This window comes from Anolis sagrei, chromosome 3, assembly GCF_037176765.1.
Source record: "Anolis sagrei isolate rAnoSag1 chromosome 3, rAnoSag1.mat, whole genome shotgun sequence".
Taxonomy (NCBI): Eukaryota; Metazoa; Chordata; class Lepidosauria; order Squamata; family Dactyloidae; genus Anolis; species Anolis sagrei.
Window position 1 is genome coordinate 154989607 of NC_090023.1, and position 21205 is coordinate 155010811.

General features: G+C 39.0%; 2 protein-coding genes across 2 annotated transcripts in view; both read left to right on the top strand.

Moving 5' to 3' along the window:
- The first annotated feature begins 804 nt into the window (after positions 1-804).
- Positions 805-17470, top strand: LOC132771263 (pulmonary surfactant-associated protein D-like). The gene is made up of 5 exons (XM_060769024.2): positions 805-1038; positions 4766-4935; positions 7455-7553; positions 10656-10739; positions 14754-17470. Exons 2-5 carry the CDS (start codon positions 4776-4778, stop codon positions 15128-15130), a joined length of 720 nt encoding a protein of 239 aa, XP_060625007.2. The 5' UTR covers positions 805-1038; positions 4766-4775; the 3' UTR covers positions 15131-17470.
- Positions 17471-17566: 96 nt separating this feature from the next.
- LOC132771266 (uncharacterized) overlaps positions 17567-21205 on the top strand; it is a 54885-nt gene continuing 51246 nt past the window's right edge. Inside the window, exon 1 of the mRNA XM_067466252.1 lies at positions 17567-17680. The gene's annotated coding sequence lies outside the window, so the exon portion shown is untranslated. The remainder of the gene's footprint in view (positions 17681-21205) is intronic.

Genomic DNA, 21205 nt, shown 5'->3' on the forward strand with positions numbered 1-21205 from the left:
GTGGGCCTGTGTTGGCATCTCAAACTTGATGCTTGAATGTTGAGGGAAATATAGCTCATTTTCCTCTACTTTACAGCATATGCTTATTTTACTGTCTGGAATAATTTCATATGGTTTGTTAGGCAAGGAATACTCAGAAATAGTTTTGCCAGTTTTTGCCAGATTGTTCTTCTAAAATGTATCCTACGCCTAATATATGTTGGTGATCTCCAATCCAAAATTAACAATTACTGGCCTTGGTTAGCTTCTAGGATCAAATAGAATGTGGTACCTTTTGGGTATTTACTATCCACATTCTGCACTGCTCTCAGTAAAGGAGAACATACAGTAAAAAAAACTGTGCAGGAAGACTCTGAGATGTATAGTTCAAAATACATTTTCTAAAGTTCGCCAGAATGATACTTATCTGTTCTTGAGATAACTGTATTTGTGATAATATTTATAATCAAAAGAACTATATAATACTTGGTTTGTGTAAACAATAAAAACAATTGTATGAAAGAATAGTTGGAAAATAGCAGCTCCTTTTCTATTATTCTATATAAAACACCATTCCCTTTGTATGTTGTAATTAATGTTCTTGTTTGATAGAGTCATAGCCTGTTCTAATGTCTTTGAGACATTGTTTTTCAATAAAATGCAGATGAAAACTGAATTGTATTCTGAGATGGTCCAAAATGATTTTTGTGTACTTGAGGCCATTCCTTCAATTTGGTTCTTCTATTAAAACACATTGCTCAGTTCCTCTGGACAAGTCAACAAAAGGTGCCCTATGTGATGACTTGACACTGAAGAGTTTCTGCATTATTTGTTTTTGGAAGGGAGGAGAGAACAGTGAGTGGGGTTGCGATGTGAGCTTTGCCCCAGAGACTTGCTACTAATAGATTGTGGGTCAGTCCACAATCAAAAATTATTCTTTTTTAAGAGCAGAAAAATAAAAAGTCACTCAAAGGTGGTTATTTTTAACTGGATTCCTACAAGAATATTAAGTCTGTAAAGAGCAACCTTTCGTGTGATCTGCGCTCTATTAGGAGGAACGTAAGTAATTTTTATTATTAAATCAATGTAATGTTTTTATTAACATAAATGTAAGAATTTTACGTTTACATTTCCAGCAGACAGGTGTCAATCACAAAACATGCACACATACTGAAACTGAAACATTATTGCTCAGTTCTGTTTATCTCAGTGGGTTAGTTTGAAATAGCTTGGTGTCAGATTGGTGACCCATACAATGAAGGTTTGTTGGATTGAGTGCAAGCCCTGATGAATACATACATAAGTTCAGTCTTTCATTTCTCAGTCTCCTGGTTTTTCAGGTAAAATGCAGTTCTTCAACAAACAAGTTCAAAACAAGTCTTACTCTAAAACTAGCACACAAGGGCTTAATAGAGATTAGGATCAATCCATATGTGTAGAAAGATTGGCAATGGAGCAAAATTAAGCAGGAGGGGTGTCTTTCACTAGAAGGAGGGCAAAATAAGGGGAAACAGCTAAATACTTACTCCTCTCCTATACATGTGCTGTGATCCTGGCTTGGATCAAGCCTATAAATGATGACCTCAATACTAAGGAAGAGACTGTCCAGCTGCACATGCTACATATGGAGAGTTATAAGATCTCAGAGTTTAACCTTTCTTCTTCAGTCCACAGAAAATAAGGGAGAAGATTTCCTAATTTACTTGCAAGGCAGACTGTACAACCGTGTTAATGTGTTATGCTTAAAAACATCACAAAAATCTTGACCCTGAAATCTCAAGGCATATGATTACCCTGACCTGGCAAGACTACATTTCTAATGTAGGAAATATTTCAGCTTTAAAACTTACCAAATAGCTGTAAGTTAGAACCAAAACAGAATAGGAGAGAAGTTAGACTACAGCCTCCAGAAGTTAGGAATATCTGGCTGGGGGATTTTTGGAGCTATACTCCAATCTTTAACTTTTTCAGCCTTTAGACAAGATATTATTCACAGTCAAGCATGTAGCCCCCCCCCCCCCCCCCGGAAATTCTCATGGTGGTTCGTGAAAAGGCCTTACTGGTGCATTATTTAAACTGTTATGTTTATTCATATCATGATCTGATCACCATATTCAATATATCCCATATGCATGGGGCTATTGGGGTAACGATACAAAAGGTTTGCTAGGCTAGATCCTCTTTCACTCAGACTCAGGCCCCCCCAAAACTCAGCCCCCCCCGAAACCCCCCCTGAAAAAATTTTACCCCCCCCCCCCCCGAAACAAAATCTTGGCTACGTGCCTGTTCACAGTGTATTTATATAAATTACTTTTTAAAATGCATGTGTATGAAATGACATTAATATTATTAAATAAAAAATTCTAGGTAGTAGAAAGTCTTCAAATAATGACTATCTGCTGTAAATCCATTTGTTTTTGACAATAATCCCATTGCCCCTTGTTCTAAAAGTAACAGAGTAGAAGTTTTAAATTACTCAAATTTCCATTTGAGGGTCCCGTTAAAATGTTTCATCACCACCTGTAATTGAACTACTAATGCTATCTGTGCTTACATGAATAGTATCTCATGTAGTTTGATCCTACAGGTAGTCAATAGGATAAATAGAGTAGTGTTTCAAATGGCAGTATCATAAATCCATCACTGAAATAATAGACACCAAATGTCTAACACACTCATTACCATCCTGCAATTTTGCATATTGTACATGTAACATACGAAGGTTATAAGGAGACTATGCTTATGTGGGACTCCCCGAAAGGTTAGCAAATAACTTAGAAGAAAAGGGATTAAGGATTAATAACTGGAAACAAAATGGAGAGATAATTAATGGCCAGAGATTTTGGAAAAGGGGGGGGGGATTGATTAAAATTAAGAGGGTTTTGGGAAAAAGTAAAAAAAACAGAAAGGGTGCACAACCCACTGAAGAACTAAAGGTAGATAAATTGCTAAATGCAAGAGATAAAACAAGTAAAGGAACAGTGGCAAAATATATATAACAATAGTAGAATATAAAGAGTTTGTGATTAGAGCAATAAGTAACAAATGGAATGGAGTTAAATCATTACAGACACAAGAAATAGAGGAAATAATTAGGAACATGAATAAAATAAAAGTGGAAAAATATAATGTATTAGAAAAAAGATGATATTAAGATGGTATAGAACTCCTGAACAATTGGCTTATATGGTAAAAGGAAAGAATTTGAAGTGTTGGCATTGAAATAAAGAAAAATGTACTTATTCACATATGTGATGGGAGTGTTCTGAAATAAAAAAAATTCTGCAAATGATACAAGGAAAAATTCAGGAGATATTCCAGATAAAAATTCAAATTAATAATGATTTGCTACTATGGGGAGTGTTGGATCATCCAAGTATAAAAACTAATTGCCAGGAGTTATTTAAGGTAACAATAAGAGCAGCCTATGCAGTGATTGCTAGAGGATGGAAAGACAAATCGAAATGGACTTAAAGTAATTGGAATGATTATATGTATGACCAAGTACTGTTAGATATAAGGGGAATTATGACTAAGCAAGCACCAAGAATGGACAAAGAAGAAATCATTACAAATAGATGGAAGGTCTACTTCAACTGGGTGAAAAATGGAGGAGCCAACGATCATATAAAAGAAAAAAAAATACAAAGACTCTACCAGTGGCTGGATCTGCAAGATTAGTAGAAATATACTGTGGTTGAGGAGTAGAAATATACTGTGGTTGGGTTTATAACATAATAAAATGTGTTTTTTTTAAAAGGAGACTATGCTTATTAGCCTTATGAATTACGTTATGTGATAAATCCTATCTTGATGCTATCAATTTGCACATACACTTTGAGTCTACACTAAAATATGTACAATCCCTAATATTTAAACATATTCATCAATCAGTTCAAACTCACACTGGTGAATTACAGTACTATCAGTTGGATCATCATAGCTCACTTTTTTGGTCACTGTAAAAGTTGAAATTCTGTTTAGACCATTCAATGACTAAAATCCTCCTTCCCAAAACTACCTTGAAAGCACCACGGTCATCTCTACCAAGTCATTTTTGTATTGTTGGAGGGCAGGGGTACAAGGAAGGAGAAATCCAGATGTTTTGCTGTACCTGGATGTACTGCAAAGATGCAATTTGCAGAGATCTATTGAGGTCTACTGGCAGTCCTTGTAGACACCTACAGAAAAATAACTGGATAAACTTTTCTCTAAAACATGTAAACACTTGCATTGCAGGCTAAACTGATTAAAACATAACCTTTGGTGTGGAGATAACATCAGAAGGTGTAGCTTCTGAGTTACAGTTATGTCTCATGATATAGGATCTTGGCTTATATACTTAATGTATTGTATATCATAACAACAACTGCAATTCAGCAATATAAACATGAATGCCTATTTACATATTTAGATAAAGACCTATAAGATCGAAGACCCTCCACGGGGATGATAACCCTGATGATTTCATCTTCTCATACATTTCATTGTGTTTTTTAAAATTTCTTTCTTTCACCTTCATTAATACATGACAAATTTTCAATTTTCTTTTTAATTAAAAACAGAACCCATCCTGATTTTTACCCATTCTGATATACCATTGGCACTTTAATTATTTCATTATTTACTGAATCTGAAACTGTACAAGATGTGAAAGAACTTTTGTAGTTGTTGTGTGTGTTGCTTTCAATTTGTAGTGATCCTAAAGTTCACCTGTCGGAGTTTTCATGGTATGATTGTTTCACTGAATTGTTTTAAACCTGTATAAACATTCTTTCACAAGCAGATTTTCAAAAATGAAATTCCGTTGTGGTTTTATATATCTTCTCCTTGGAGTGGCATCGTCACAAACTGCAAGGCAAGATAATTGCAGATGTGAACAGAAAGCAAATGCATGTCCTTTCATTCCGGGAATGGCTGGGTTACCAGGCCCAACAGGACAGAAAGGTGATCAAGGTACAGCCACACTGGGGTCATTGAGATATTGTCTGTTAAAAACTTGGGCAATGCATGTAGTAAGGTCACTGATCAGGGACTAAATTTACTGGAAGTCCATTCTGATGAGGCAATGAAGACATTTGGGAATCTGTAACTATCCCCACCCTCCAAAACTAGTAAACAAGAGTTCAATCGACCTTTGTTCTGATACTACCCATTCTTCCCAAGTACCTTTTTTTACCTCTGGGTTATGAGCTGAACTGACAAGGACCTGTTGCCAATCTTTAAGGAATCCTAGGGCTCTTCCACACGGGCATATAACCCAGAATATCAAGGCAGAAAATCCCACAATATCTTCTTTGAATTGGGTTATCTGAGTTCACACTGTTATATATCCCAGCTCAAAGCAGAAAATGTGGGATTTTATTCCGTTGTATGGAAGGGTCCCTAGAAGAGCTTTTTTTTTAAAAAAAAAAATTCTTTACTGAAGTTTTCATATTGTACAATTATTAAAATAAGATAGGATAGGGTGAAATATAGAAGGAAAACTTGAAGAAGGAATAAAGGAAAAACTAGAGGATGGGAAGGGGCGGGAAGCAGAGAAAGAGGGGAGGGATGTAGAAAGATATAAAAAGAGAAAGAAAGTGAGATAAGGTGTAGGAAGAAGAGCTTTATGACACAGCATTAAATAATCTTTTGCCTGCCAACCCCCGAAATAAGAGACACAGACAACAGAATGGAGTAAACTAGGGCAACTTTATTGAATGTTACCAATTTAAAACCTCAATGTTACCTATTTAAAATTGAATCTCAACTAACTGAAGTGACCTAAGAATTTGGTATGGAATAAATCCAAGGTAGTGTTCCTTCCCGCCCTACCCCTCGGCTGCAAATGGGCAAAACACCGCCTCCAGATGGAACAATCCTGGATGACCTTACATAACAACATAACTACCATTCTCCTTCAAGGAATTTGAGGTCAGAATATCTCATTTTGGTCATTTGCATATGCCCCCACCTGGCTATAAGAGCTATCAGTGAGGGTTTCTGTCCATGACCTAAGCCAAGGTTGTATTGATGTACACCAAAATGTTGTTTCTTTTCTAATTTCACCATTGCCTATTTAACACCCAACAATCCCAATTTGCCTTTTAACAACATAGGGCAGGTGAAAAAAAACCCTAGAACATGGGGGGGGGTGTTCCTACCCGGCCCCTGTTGGCGACGTGAATTATACTGTTAGAGGCGGGCAGGTGGGTCGATGTCTTCTTTCAGACCGAAGGCAGAGGGGGTGGAAGCCAGTTAATGGCTCTGCCCCCTCTGGAAAGCAGATCTGGCTGGATCTACTTTCAAAGCCTCCTTCTTGGGGGAGGAGGCAAATTTCCTTCCTCGCCCCAGCTGCGCAGGAGTGGGGAAGTCCTGTTATTATTCATTCCATTTTTTAAAAAAAAAACCTGCAAATAACACATTAGTCAATTATTATGAGAAATGAAAAAATATACTATCCATTTGCCATATCCATTTTAAGTAAAAGAAAAAACTCAATTTTTATTTATCTATATTTAATCGTGTTTAGTTTTACTTTTTTTCATCATTTTATATTGTACTAGGAAGGTCATTCCATTCAGCTAATCCCCCAAGACCACCACACTTCATTTGGATAATTTGTATAGCACAAAGCAATCTTTCAAGTAATCTGACCCTTATTTAAGATTTTAAAGAAGAAAATATGCCTTGACAGTTACATGCGGCCTCCCAGCTTTAAACCCCATTGCTCTCCAACTATCTCTGTTCCCAAATGCCCTAAATGATACTCTGCGCCACCAGAACATCAGAAGCACTGCAATTTTCCTTTTAAGTGTAATAAATTCCTCCCTTTCTCAATACTTTTGAAGATATGGCATTCAAATGAGAGAATTTAGGAGGAGGGGATGGCCTGCAAGGATTGACTGGAGAACCAAAACTGGCCCATGGACACCCTTTGTATTTTAACCTGGTCCAGTAATTGCAAGATTAATTGATAATTCAAAATCAACCTTAGATTATATTTGTATAAAACAGCAAAATCATTTGATTTTCATTTCTTTCATTAAATTGATATTTTACTGTCTGACAGCCTCAGATTTGCCAACTAAAAACACAAATAATATTGATTCTGCAATTGTCCAATTCCACCTAAATTTATGGGTACAACTAGATATATGAGTCATAAAACCCACTTGATGTCCATGGACCTGTAATCCCAATCCATGTCATAGTTTTTTATGCAAAGAAGTTGTGATAATTTTACATTCATGCCCACCCAGAGACAGCTAGCTCAATGGACAGAGACAACCTATTTGCAGGAATTAATCAGATATATGTGATAGCAAAATATTTTCCCTAACTCGTGGAGATCTGGATTTATTTATCTAAAGTAGGTTGATAGATGGATAGATGGATTTCAAATGATGACTTATAAACTTTGGATGCTAGTTCCTATTCTGAGTTTTCATGTGTCTTGGTTCTTGTCCTCTATCTAATCCCTGATTTACAAGGACTCCAAGGACCGCCGGGCAAAGCTGGACCTGCAGGCATTAAAGGAGACCAGGGACCAGTCGGTGAAAGAGGACCTAAGGGAGACCATGGAGCAGAAGGTCGGATATGAAGCATTTCACTTGTGCTTCATTGGGCCCTTCCACTCAGCCCTATATCCAAGAATATCAAGGCAGAAAATCCCACATTATCTGAGTGTGGACTCAGATAACCCAGTTCAAAGCAGATATTATGGGATTTTCTGCCTTGATATTCTGGGATTTGGAAGGGTCCATTGATGGTCATGGTGTCAAACAAGGATGTAATCATTCATCAATGTTATTTATGAAAGGGAAAAAAATAATGGGAAGTATTTTTGCCATTGGTGCAGTAAAGTCCTGAAAAGCTGCAATTTGCAGGACTGTTAACAAATCAAGATTAATGAAAATCCACATTGATTTATTTTCTATATGGAAGTGGGAACATCATTCCCCTTGCAGAAGACACATTTTTCTGCATAGAAATGTTCTTTCTGTATATAAAAGACAATGTTTTCTACACAGAAATGTTTTCCTGCTCAAAACAAATGAAAGTACTTTCTATGCAAAGTACTCAAATGAAATAATCTTCAAGGAATCTAGTTCAGTACTATTATTGTAAGGAATTTTCAATACTAAGGAAATCCATTTCATATCAAACCATACTGGGTATCAATGACATTAACTTTGAGTTTGTTTGGTTGTCATGAAGACATAATCACCAAGGGTCAAGCTTTAGTGTTTTTTCTTTCCCCTCCCTTATTCACCTGAAGCTTTTCTATTCACCTGAAGCTTTTCCCACCAGTTTTTCCCTACTCATCCATCTCACCCAAGGTTTTAAAATTTTATCCTTTGTAATTGGCCCTGCCCACTTTTGCTCAAATTTTTGATATTTTATATTATATCCTGTTTTTACCTTGTATTATTTTCTTTTGTTTTATTTTATTGTATTTTATTTCATGTATTATTGTATGTATTATTTTGCCTCGTGGTAATTGTTGGGTTTGGCCTCATGTTAGCCACCCTTTGGGGAGATGGTGGCGGGGTATAAATAAAGTTTTATTAATATTTGATTATGTTACATGATGATAAATATGATGATGACATCTATGACAGGTATTACTACAACAACTATTTTGTTTGTGATGTACTAGTAATATGAATACCTTTGTTGTTGTTGTTGTTCATTCGTTCAGTCGTCTCCGACTCTTTGTGACCTCATGGACCAGCCCACGCCAGAGCTCCCTGTCGTCTGTCACCACCCCCAGCTCCTTCAAGGTCAGTCCAGTTACTTCAAGGATGCCATCCATCCATCTTGCCCTTGGTCGGCCCCTCTTCCTTTTACCTTCTACTTTCCCCAGCATAATTGTCTTCTCTAGGCTTCGCTGTCTCCTCATGATGTGGCCAAAGTACTTCAACTTTTTCTCTAGTATCCTTCCCTCCAATGAGCAGCCGGGCTTTATTTCCTGGAGGATGGACTGGTTGGATCTTCTCACAGACCAAGACACTCTCAGAACTTTCCTCCAACACAACAGCTCAAAAGCATCTATCTTCCTTCGCTCAGCCTTCCCTATGGTCCAGCTCTCACATCCGTAGATTACTACAGGGAATACCATGGCTTTGACTAGGCGGATCTTTGTTGCCAGTCTGATGTCTCTTTACTATTTTATTGAGACTGGACATTGCTCTCCTCCCAAGAAGTAAGCGTCTTCTGATTTCCTGGCCACAGTCTGCATCTGCAGTAATCTTTGCACCTAGAAATACAAAGTCTGTCATGGCCTCCACATTTGTGACTGAATACCTTAAGTCACATAAAATAGTATAATTATTGCCTCCTTGTGGTTACTTCTTCATCAACTGGATCCTTTGTCACCATTGTCTCACTCCAACAGAGGCCCTATCACTGACCATTTAATGCAGTTTCACAACGGTATTGAAGAAAGTTTTTTCACTGTGCAGATGATTACACAGGAAATCCTGGAACCAGTTTGAGACCCAGATGATAATTACACAAATTACAGAGCTTTTGTATGGATTTGTGGTCTGGTCACTGCAGTTTGAAACTGCATTGAATGGTCAGTATAGATGGTGCCAGAGTATACTCAGAGCAGCTGGGGCAGTCTACACACATGTCCCTTTTCAGAAAGCTTAAGAGCCACTTTCTAATCAAGAGTGAGACCCACAAATTAAGTCATCAGTGCCAATGTAAGCCTTCACTTGTTTGCTTCTCTCATGTAAGAATCAATGCTTGAGGATGTTATCTTCCTGGCAGGTGAGATTATGGGAATTTCTTTTCACAATGATATTTTTTATCTTTTGAGTGTTTCAAGTTTTTGCTTCAAAAATCACTTGTGCAAAAACTTCTTCTTGAAAAGCAGTGTGCACTGTATAGCATCTTGCTTTGAAAACCCAGTGTTCTGGGGCAACCCCAAATTTCATAAAAGAAACTATGAAATACAAAAAAAATTTAAAATGAAGCTTGCGATAGTTGATGAGTCCTCTTAGAATCATAGAATCAAATCAAAGAGTTGGAAGAGACCTCATGGGCCATCCAGTCCAACCCCCTGCCAAGAAGCAGGAATATTGCATTCAAATCACCCCTGACGGATGGCCATCCAGCCTCTGTTTAAAAGTTTCCAAAGAAGGAGCCTCCACCACACTCTGGGGCAGAGAGTTCCACTGCTGAACGGCTCTCACAGTCAGGAAGTTCTTCCTCATGTTCAGATGGAATCTGAGGAAGAACTTCCTGACTGTGAGAGCCGTTCAGCAGTGGAACTCTCTACCCCGGAGTGTGGTGGAGGCTCCTTCTTTGGAAGCTTTTATGTATCAGAACACCTTTTCCCATCTCGGGAAGGAAAATTTAGTATTATTTATCTTCATAGGGACCAGTCTCTCCCCCCATTAGTGCTGTTTGCTTTTTAAAAGGTATACTATATACAAAATCATATAGCTTGTATTTTGTTAGTGAATTGTGACAATTCATTTGTTCTATCATCTGTTGTGCTAAGTGTTCAGCTGCATTACAAGTAGTACTAAAACACTTTCCTGACAATTCTGAAGGGAAGACCAGTTATAGGTCAAGTCATACCTGCAGGTTTTAGTGTGGTGAAATAGTACCTTCATCTAGGATACTTTTTAAAATATCTGGCAGTTTTGATATAAATGTCTTATTCTTTTCTCATTTAGAAATTCGGGGCCTTCAACATGAAGTAAACATTTTGAAGGAACAACTGGAAGATTTGAGAAATGCTGTCCTTAGAAATCAAAATGGTGAGAAAATTGAGTAGACAGGTTTGAATGAGACCTGGGTTCGGATTCTAAGATTTTCTGAGGAAGACCTGCTCTCGGTCCCACCTCGCAGATGGGACTGGTGGGGATGAGGCACAGGGCCTTCTCAATGGGGGCCCTCAGCTATGGATCTCCCTTCCTAGTGAATTCAGATCAATTTCCTCCCTCCTGTCCTTTAGAAATAAAGTTAAAACCTTGCTATGGAGCAAAGCGTTTGGAGAATAGTACAGGATGCAGGTAGGAAGTGAATGGAATGGAATGGAATATAATTGGAATGGCTTCTGGATTATGATTTTGGGTCTACGTGCAGTGTTTAACAGCTTACTTAATGTATTTATATGCTATTGTTTTTATGATTTTTTAAATGAGTTTAATGCATGTATTTTGCATTTGGAAATTTTTTTATGTTTAATGCAGAATTGAATATTGCCCATTTGGAAACGCTCTGAGTCCTCTCTGGGGTTGAGACAGAGTGGGGTAAAAATATAGTAAATAAAATAAATAAAATACAATAATAAATTCAGAATGCATGCATTTCTAGATCTATAATGTAAAACTCTAAAGGCTAATTTTATCCAAATGATAGATTGTGGTAAAATGTTTTAAGAATTCTTGAAACTGAAGGCACAGGGTACCATTTCACCAAAAACGACAACAATAACAAACTATCCTTGCATATGGGAAGATGTCATGTCAGGTAGGAAGGTATAGTAATTTCAGAAAGCGATGCTGAGTCTTGTAGGTAAGTTTGTGCTGTTGCATCTCTATTGCACCAAAATAAGTACCTAAGTCCATATGTGTTACTTTTTTGACAGCCAAGAAAAGTTACTCCACAAGGAAAGAGGGAGCAGCGAAGCAAATCTGTCACCCCACATGCAGCTCCCTGTCTGTGACACTTTCCCCATCACATGGGGAAAGCATTACCCTTGCGAGCCAGTACAACGTGGGAAGCTCCCATGTTGGGGTGAAAGCATCCAGTGATGCTTTCGCCCCGGTTAGGGGCAGGGCCTGTGCCGGAAGTCACACAACATAGCTTTATGTCCAGCATGGCCTCATCCTCCAGATGTGATGAAAGCATCCTAGGATGTTGATTTCACTGATGAGGTTGCTAGACAGTGTGGGCAGTATGGGAAATAAATCTTTCTGATTTCTTTATCTTACTTCAAAGTTGAAAATTCTTAGTGAGTTTCTGTTAATCGTCTGAGTTAACTTATTAAATAAAGTTTGATAAACACAGGACAAAAAGCTAATTTTTATCTCATTAATCAGTGGAACTAACGTATAAGTTGACTTATTAAGTTCCCATTGATTAAATGGGTCTATTTTATTTGGGACTGACAACTGGATTGAATGGATTCAAAGTCAATGGATCTGTTTTATGGATCTGCTTGTCTACATTGACCTAATAATGCATAGGTACCATTTGTTCAATCCTGGATGTACAATCTTATTTGCTAGATGTTATATTGTTGTATTGTGTTGGGCTTCGGCCTATTGTAAGCCGCATCGAATCCTCCGGGAGATGCTAGCGGGGTACAAATAAAGTAATAATAATAATAATAATAATAATAATAATAATAATAAGGTTCTTGTGGGTTTTTTCGGGCTATAGAGCCATGTTCTAGAGGCATTTCTCCTGACGTTTCGCCTGCATCTATGGCAAGCATCCTCAGAGGTTGTGAGGTCTGTTGGAAGTAGGAAAAATGGGTTTATATATCTGTGGAATGGCTGGGGTGGGGCAAGGAGCTCTTCCCTGCTGCAGTTAGGTGTGAATGTTTAGCTGATCACCTTCATTAGCATTTGAAGGCCTGCCTGAGCCTGGGAAAATCTGTTGCTGGGAGGTGTTAATCTGTGCCTGGTTTTTTCCTCTCTGTTGTTTAGCTGTTATAATTTTAGAGTTTTTTAATACTGGTAGCCAGATTTTGTTCATTTTCATGGTCTCTTCCTTTCTGTTGAAATTGTCCACATGCTTGTGGATTTCAATGGCTTCTCTGTGTAGTCTGATATGGTAGTTGTTGGTGTAATCCAGCATTTCTGTGTTCTCAAATAATATGCTGTGTCCAGGCTGGTTCATCAGGTGCTCTGCTATGGCTGACTTCTCTGGTTGAAGTAGTCTGCAGTGCCTTTCATGTTCCTTGATGCGTGTCTGGGCGCTGCGTTTGGTGGTCCCTATGTAGACTTGTCCACGGCTGCATGGTATACGGTAGACTCCTGCAGAGGTGAGCGGATCCCTCTTGACCTTTGCTGAACGTAGCATTTGTTGAATTTTCTTGGTGGGTTTGTAGATTGTTTGTATGTTGTGTTTCCTCATCAGCTTCCCTATGTGATCAGTGTTTCCCTTGATGTATGGCAGGAACACTTTTCCTCTGGGTGGAAGAGGAAAGAAAGGAAGAGACCATGAAAATGAACAAAATCTGGCTACCAGTATTAAAAAACTCTAAAATTATAACAGCTAAACAACAGAGAGGAAAAAACCAGGCACAGATTAACACCTCCTAGCAACAGATTTTCCCAGGCTCAGGCAGGCCTTCAAATGCTAATGAAGGTGATCAGCTAAACATTCACACCTAACTGCAGCAGGGAAGAGCTCCTTGCCCCACCCCAGCCATTCCACAGATATATAAACCCATTTTTCCTACTTCCAACAGACCTCACAACCTCTGAGGATGCTTGCCATAGATGCAGGCGAAACGTCAGGAGAAATGCCTCTAGAACATGGCTCTATAGCCCGAAAAAACCCACAAGAACCTAGTGATTCCAGCCATGAAAGCCTTCGACAATACAATAATAATAATAATAATAATAATAATAATAATCTTGGATGTTTTCATGTTGCAGCTCAGTCTTTGATAGGTTGAGATGAGATTCAATTTAGCTCTGCATTAGGAAAAATTGGAGATTGTGTGAAATCCCTATAGTTTCTCTGCAATATGAACAGGATCAGATCTGATTCAAACCAGTCTGCTATCCACATGGGACACTATTTCCATTCCCCTTCCCTGCACTTATTGTTCTTTTTTAAAAAAGTCATATAGGTGTCTAAGATGTGTCATCAGTGGTACAACTATTACCTTCCACATTGTACTTTACATCCCCAAGTCTCTGGATTAATTCAACACTAACAAATTGAAGCTAGTTATTTTCAGTTAAGATTAAGGTCTTCTCTACAAATGCATGGTTGACCATCTCAAAACTAACAGCAGGTTTAGCAGTTGTTTTATCAACAATAGTTCCCATCATCTACAAATGTCTCCAACTCTCCATCCAAAAGAGCTACAAAACACATTAAGATTCTTTTCCACATTAAAAACATTAATACTCATTCCAAACTCACTCAGCTTTGTGTTTAAAAATACTGCCTTTTTTCAATTCTTAGACACATTTTTCCATATAGAGATCTCTTAAAACAGGCCTTTGGATCACAAGTACTTTTTATACATAAAAATAAAGCTTGATTTTTCAGTTGTTGGTCCTGAAATTAGTGTTTGTGTGATAATCAATGGTGTCTTAGAATGGAAGAGATAGTTGTCTTATTGTGTGATGAGGTAGGATGAGTACAACTTGTGCTCAACAGCAAATGTGACAACATTCACTGTGCTTCCTGTTAATTGATTAGTACGAGCTATCTATAGCTCAAACTTGAAACTATATTAAATTACTTTTTTCTTTCCTGTACTGGTTTAGCACATGGGCTGTATGCAAATTTTAATCTAAAAAGTACTTTTCCCAGGATGTGGTCTCATCTGATATTAGTCAGATTCTTGTGTTATATTTCTAGTCTTTCCTTTTGTGGCTTTAAAATTCCTAATTTTAAAATAGGGAGCTGTGTAGTTTAGCAATTTCTCTTTGACTGTACATTTCTTTACTCAGATACACAAACTTTCAACACCAAACTAGGAAAACATTTTTCCTTAAACACTGCATATCAAGCTTAACAAACTTAAAATGACGAGATCTAAATTTAATAAACATGTTACTTGTTCTTTGTGTTCTTAGCTCACTTATTCCCAAATGGAAAAAGTGTTCTCAGAAAGCTCTTCAAAACCGATGGCTCCCAAGGCAGCTTTGAGTCTTCCAAAGCGACTTGTTTGCAGGCTGGAGGTCAGTTGGCCTCCCCAAAGACACTTGCTGAGAACTCGGCCATCCAACAAATAGTAGCTCGGCATAACAAGGCAGCATACCTGGGAATGAATGACTTGCAGTCAGAAGGAACATATAAACATTTGAACGGTGATGAGGTAATATACACAAACTGGGCAACCGAAGAACCAAACAACGCCGGAGGAAAAGAGGACTGTATTGAAATTTACCTGGATGGCAAGTGGAATGACAGGTCCTGCACTGAAAGACGGCTAATTGTCTGTGAATTTTAATATCTCTGTAACTGTTGTCCTACATACAAATAAAACGTAGTATAAGTTCTTAAAATTGGGAATTCATAAAGCTAACACTGAACAAGGAATTGGTACCTGCCATCTCAAGATGGACTATTTCTCAGAGCCTGCAAGGATTTTTCCTTTTATATATATTATGTTAATGACATAAGAGTTGATATGTTTGATTAGTGGTTTTGAGACCAAGGTTCAAATACAGAGATACCTCAACTTACGATCAACCCAACTTGTGAGTTTTTTTTTTGAGATGTGAACCATTGCTTATCCTTTATAAAAAAAAATTGAGATGTGAGCCAGATCTGAATTATGAGTTGCAGGATCAGGTGACGTCACACCCAGTGGCGAGATCCCTCATTCTGCAAAGGAGACAGAGAAGGAGGGGTGGCCTCCTTGGATGTCCCGGTCTCCCCAACATGACCAAGAAGGCGCCCTCTTACCTGCCAGCCTTCCTGCCCAGATGGTGATGTGGGGCTCCGAAGAGGACAGGGCTTGCCTCGGCTCCCTCAACCCCAGCGAGGCTCAGTACTTAGCTGAATGGGTCTGATGTGCCACTGCCGTACAGGCTTCCCCTGTTGAGTCTTCAACTGAAAGGAGTTAAATGCTGAGTCACTGAGCTGCAGCCTGGCAAGCATCAGTGACTAGGTGCTTGACTTCTTCTTCAAAAGAGGAGGATGGGGGGCAGGGTAGCCTCCTTGCCTCTCATCACCTACCCCAATCTCCCCAACATGGACAAGCCCCACCGGATGCTGGCACGTGCCCCAGAGCCCACAGCTCATGGGTTAGGTGCAGTAGGATGGCAAGAATTAGGGAAAAGCTGGTGCTGAGGCAGAGCAACCACAGCTCATGGCCTTCAGTGGAGCAGCCAATGGAGGAGAACAGCACCAAGTCCTATGGGGTCTCCTATGTGAGGTGCCACAAGGAGGTCTCTATATTGCCTTCCAACATATACTGGCCTCTGACAGAGCTGAAGAGGAGGTAGGGATGCTGGTGAGTGGTGAATTTATGGGTCAATATTCCATGGCATTACCAATCAATTCTAACGCTATCCTGGAGACAAGAAAGTATGTTTAGAAATGAAATAGTAAGTCAGGAGCTATTTAAAAGGCAGGAGAGGCTATAATAATAATAATAATAATAATAATAATAATAATAATAATAATAATAAAACTTTATTTACACCCTGCCACCATCTCCCCAAGGGACTCGGGGCAGCTTACATGAGGTCAAGCCCAACAACACATCAATAAAACAAGAAAGCAATAAAAAAACAATACAATTAATATAAATCACATTTAAACATTAACACACAAGGATTTAAAAACCTATGGCGGGCCAAATGTAATAGTTTAAAATTAAAAATTAACGCTGGTTATGAACAAGGTAGGGTATATCTGGTAGGAGGGTTTTAAAAGAAGTGAGGGGAGCGCAATCCAACAAATAGTTAAAGTGCATTTTGCTGGGAATTATTTCCTTATTCCGGGAAGGCACACTGGAACAACTATGTTTTCAGGCTCCTCCTAAAGAGTGCCAATGTTGGGGCATGCCGGATATCCCTGGATGAATAGAATAGAATGGATTAATAGCATTTCAATGCATAGCAATGGGAAAATTTGCTTTGAGATAAGATCAATTTGAGTTAAGAGCTCAGTCACAAAACAACTTTAACTCATTAGTCAAAGTATCACTGTATCCAATCAGCCATGGAACTCCTCTGATTGACCTTGGACAAGTCACACTCTAAGCATTAGAGGAAGACAAAGGCAAGCATGCTGCCCCATCAGAGAAATCTTGTCCAGAAAGCACTATGATATGTATATCATAGTTACAATAAGTCAGAGTAAACTTGAAGGCACTTCACAACAATATAATAGTCACCCACAAGTTAGTAATGGTAGGATAATGCTCAGAGACCGAGTTTCCCCACCTCGCCCAAGATAAATAGGTGTCGAAAATGTTGTTTTAAAAAAATCCAGTCATTTTTTTCCAGATCTAGTCCATCGGTGGCTACAATTCTCCCCAGATCTTTTCAGTGGTCTCAAATTTAATTGTATGTTTGGGGAGAAAAGTTCAAAACTAGAAGACAGAAGGAGAAATGGTCAGGGATGTGAAGGGGTGCTGTTTCTCCTTCATCTCCCTGGCTATCCTTGTGCTATTTTTGCACCTAGGCATTCAAAAATACCCTTGTCATGCCTGTTCTGATATCGGCAGAGGTACCTGTAATGGCTAAGAGCTCAAATAAAAGTGCTATGGCTGGCTGTTTTGCAATCCCTTTTAAAAAAATGTTTGTTCTGCTTTAATAAATACCTTTGGTTTTCTCCAGTCTTGCTTCATCTGTCCATTTCTTCATCACTGAGTCATTGCTGGGTAATTTAAGGATAAGACTGTGTCAAGGAAATGGCTTCCACTGGGACTCACACTGGCATGTAAAGAGTCAGTGAAGCAAGTAGGCAATACTTTCTTTTTTTAAAGATCAGGAATTATCAGATAATTGGGAGTTGCTAAATTATACAGACATAGAAGCTGTGAAAGGTAAGTGGGTGACTTTAATTTCAAAGCTCTTTAAGTAGCAATTTTTTTTGTCTGTGTGTTTCAATTAGAAGGGGGCTTTTTAAAATCCTTTTTATGTTCCATTGGTGCCAAATAGCCTTACATTTATTTGACCAAGTTAAATGAGAGGCACAGGACTCACGTGACAAGGAAGCAAATCCTGATAGTTGAACATGGGGTCTCAGGGCATATCACAGCATACTAAGGCACATCAGAAGTTATACTTAAACAAACATATACTACTGACAGAGTGTAGTACATTGCATTTAAGTAGTAGAAAGTTTTAGATTTCTATTAACTGTTATTGTTGTTTGCATTTGCATCTTTTCCAGCTTATGAGTTTGAGTTTTTGTTTTATTTTTTTGGCAAAATATGTTTAAAGGGGATGGACTTGTTGACTCAGTGTCAAGATAAGTGCCAGTTGCAGAAACGAGGACACAGAAACACAGGATGGAAACAAAGACGTGCCTCAGTCACAGCTGCAATTGGGAATAATTCACTTGCAATGTTATTGGATAGGAACCTCTGTAGGCACAGGGGTGGCTCAACTATTATGCAAAGTAAGCATTTGCAGTAGAGTTGATTTTGCCCAGGGGCGCTCTTGAGGCGCTCTGGGAGGAAAATAGACCTTGAGATATGCGAGTTGTAGTTACTAGGATGTATAGTTCACCTACAATCAAAGAGCATTCTGAACTCCACCAATGATGGAATTGAACCAAGTATGACACACAGAACTCTCACAACGAACAGAAAATATAGATCAGTGATTGGTTGGGGGGAGGGGGGTGTGCCAAAATACTGTTTGCTTACCGTTGGAATTTACCTAGGGCCGCCTCTGTGTAGGCAGCATAACTCCAGGTAGTCTTGCATGACACAAACTTCTTTTACCCATTTCAAATGAGCTTTAGAGCAAGATACAGAGTTGAGACTGCTATCATTGCCTTAGTCCGTGATCTCCAGCTTAACACTTACAGAGGAAGTGTGTCCCTGTTAGAGTTTTTATATCTTTCAGTTGTGATCGATTCCACTGATTGTGCTATCTTCTGGAATGACTCTGGGGTTTGGGAATCAGTTACACTGTTGCAGTGCTTCCAGACATACCTCTCAGGGAGGTTCCAGATGTTGGTGTTTGGGAATATTTATTTATTTACTCTATTTATACCCCCATCTTTCTCTACCACGAAGGGGACTCGAGGCGGCGTACATATAGGCAATTATTCAATGCCAGGAACATTAACATTAAAATTAAGTTAAAATTAATACATATAAAGCATTTAAACATTTAAAAACATTACATTCAATACAAATCATGCCACACATAATCATAGTCCAAAGACATTATGTAGTCATTGCACATATATCTGAATATCTGCTGCTGTTATGTGGCATTCTGCAAGGGGCCATTTTATCTCCAGTGCTTTTTAACATTTACATGAAACTACTGGGAGAGGTCATCTGGAAGCATGGGGCTGGGTGCTATCAATACAGTGATGACAGCCAAATATATTTCTCTGTACCTTCAGAAATAGCTTTAGCTAAGGATAGTATGAATACTTGGAGAAGGTAATGGAATGGTTGAAGAAGAAAAAAATGAAGCTGAATCCAGATAAAACAGGGATGCTTACTATTAAAGGTCCTAACCTAGGGTTGCAGGTTTGTCTTTCAGTTTTGGATGGTTGCATTCTCCCTGAAAGACTGTATTCTTAGCTTAAGAGTGCTCAGGCCCGTAGCCAGGATTTCAATTCGGGGGGGGGGGGGGGGGCTGAGTCTGAGTGAAAGAGGGTCTGCCCTAGCAAACCTTTTGTATCGTTACCCCCAATACCCCCATGCATATGGGATATATTGAGTATGATGATCAGATCATGATATTAATAAACATAACAGTTTAAATAATACACCAGTAAGGCCTTTTTGCAAACCACCATGAGAATTTCGGGGGGGGGGGGGGCTGAAGCCCCTCAACCCCCCCCCCCCAAACTGGCTACATGCCTGAGAGTGCTCCTGGATCCATTTCTCCAAATGGCAGCCCAGATAGATGTGATAGTCAGGAGTGCTTACTACCAGCTTCCGCTGATACACCAGCTGTGCCCTTTCCTAAAATTGGAAAACCTAAAGATACAAAGGTCAAACCTTGGTAATCTCAAGGTTGGACTTTTGCAATGCACTGTATAATGGGCTACCAATATATATTGGGCTACCTCTTTATTCAAAACATAGAAGCCAGATGTTAGCATATTATACTTATACTAAAGTCAAAACTGAAATCAAAATCAGATGTCAATGGAATGAGCAGTTTGACACCCCCTTTAACTGCCAGTACTCAATGCTATGGAATTCTGCCAGTGGTAGTTTCACAAGGTCTTTAGCCATCTGTGCCAAAGAGTGATGGTGCCTCACCAATGGCAGAGAAGGCTAAAGACTATACGGATTCCATAACATTGAACCATGGCGGTTAAAGGGTTGCCAAGGGAGAAAAAGGGTCTAGTTTTGTCTTTGCAGGTGGAAGGAAAGGGTTAATTTTTGGTTTGGTGCCCAGAAGCATAATGGACTTCACAACCCCCTCATTCCCTGTTACAGAACCTCAGTTTGTTAATAAAGTGAGACTGAAGGAGAATCAGAAGCCAAAAGAGGATTCCTAAGTGTGTTCATTAGCTTCAACTTTGAGTATTACTTCAACCTTGGTTTGGGATGAGATTAAAATGACATTGCAGAGTAAATTGTGTTTTTATTCATGTCCAGGGAGCCTCCAAGGTGAATTAGCCTATAGTGTGATAGCCTACCTAATTACTTCTAATTCATTAAACATTTCAACAACATAGAAGTATAGAGTTGGAAGAGACCACATGGCCCTTCTAATCCAACCCCCTGCCATGTAGAAAAAGCACAATCAAAGCAACCAGAAAGATGGCCATCCAGGCTCTGTTTAAAAGCCTCCAAGGAATATGCTTCCATCACACTCGGAAGCAGAGAATTCCACTATTGAACAGCTTTCATGGCCACAAAGTTATTCCTAATGTTCAGGTAGAATCTCCTTCAGTAATTCAGTAATGATTTTGTCATAGGAATTCAAGTTAATTTGTTTCACATGTCTTTGATCCGCCACTAAATTAATTTGAGATAGCTATTTCGCAGTAAGGGCCTCATCACAAAGGCCAGGTGAAGCTTGCCAATTCACCTGGCTTAGTGGAGAAAAGAGAGGGTCAGCAGGGCAAACCTGTCACCTCATGTGCATCTCCCTCTTGGTGACATTTTCCCCATCACACAGAGGAAGTTTCACCCTTCTGAGGACGTTCTGTGCTGGTTCCATCAGAGCCAGCACAGCATGGCAAGCTTCTGTATTATGGGAGAAGCCTCTGGTGATGCTTTCACCCTGGTTGTGGGTGGGGTCTCTACCAAATGTCACACGACAGAGCAGCTGAATTGTGGGAGAGTGAAATATGGCTATGGGGCTAAGGACTGGGGGATCATCGCAGCTGCATGAATGCAGAGAACTGAAATAGAGAGCAT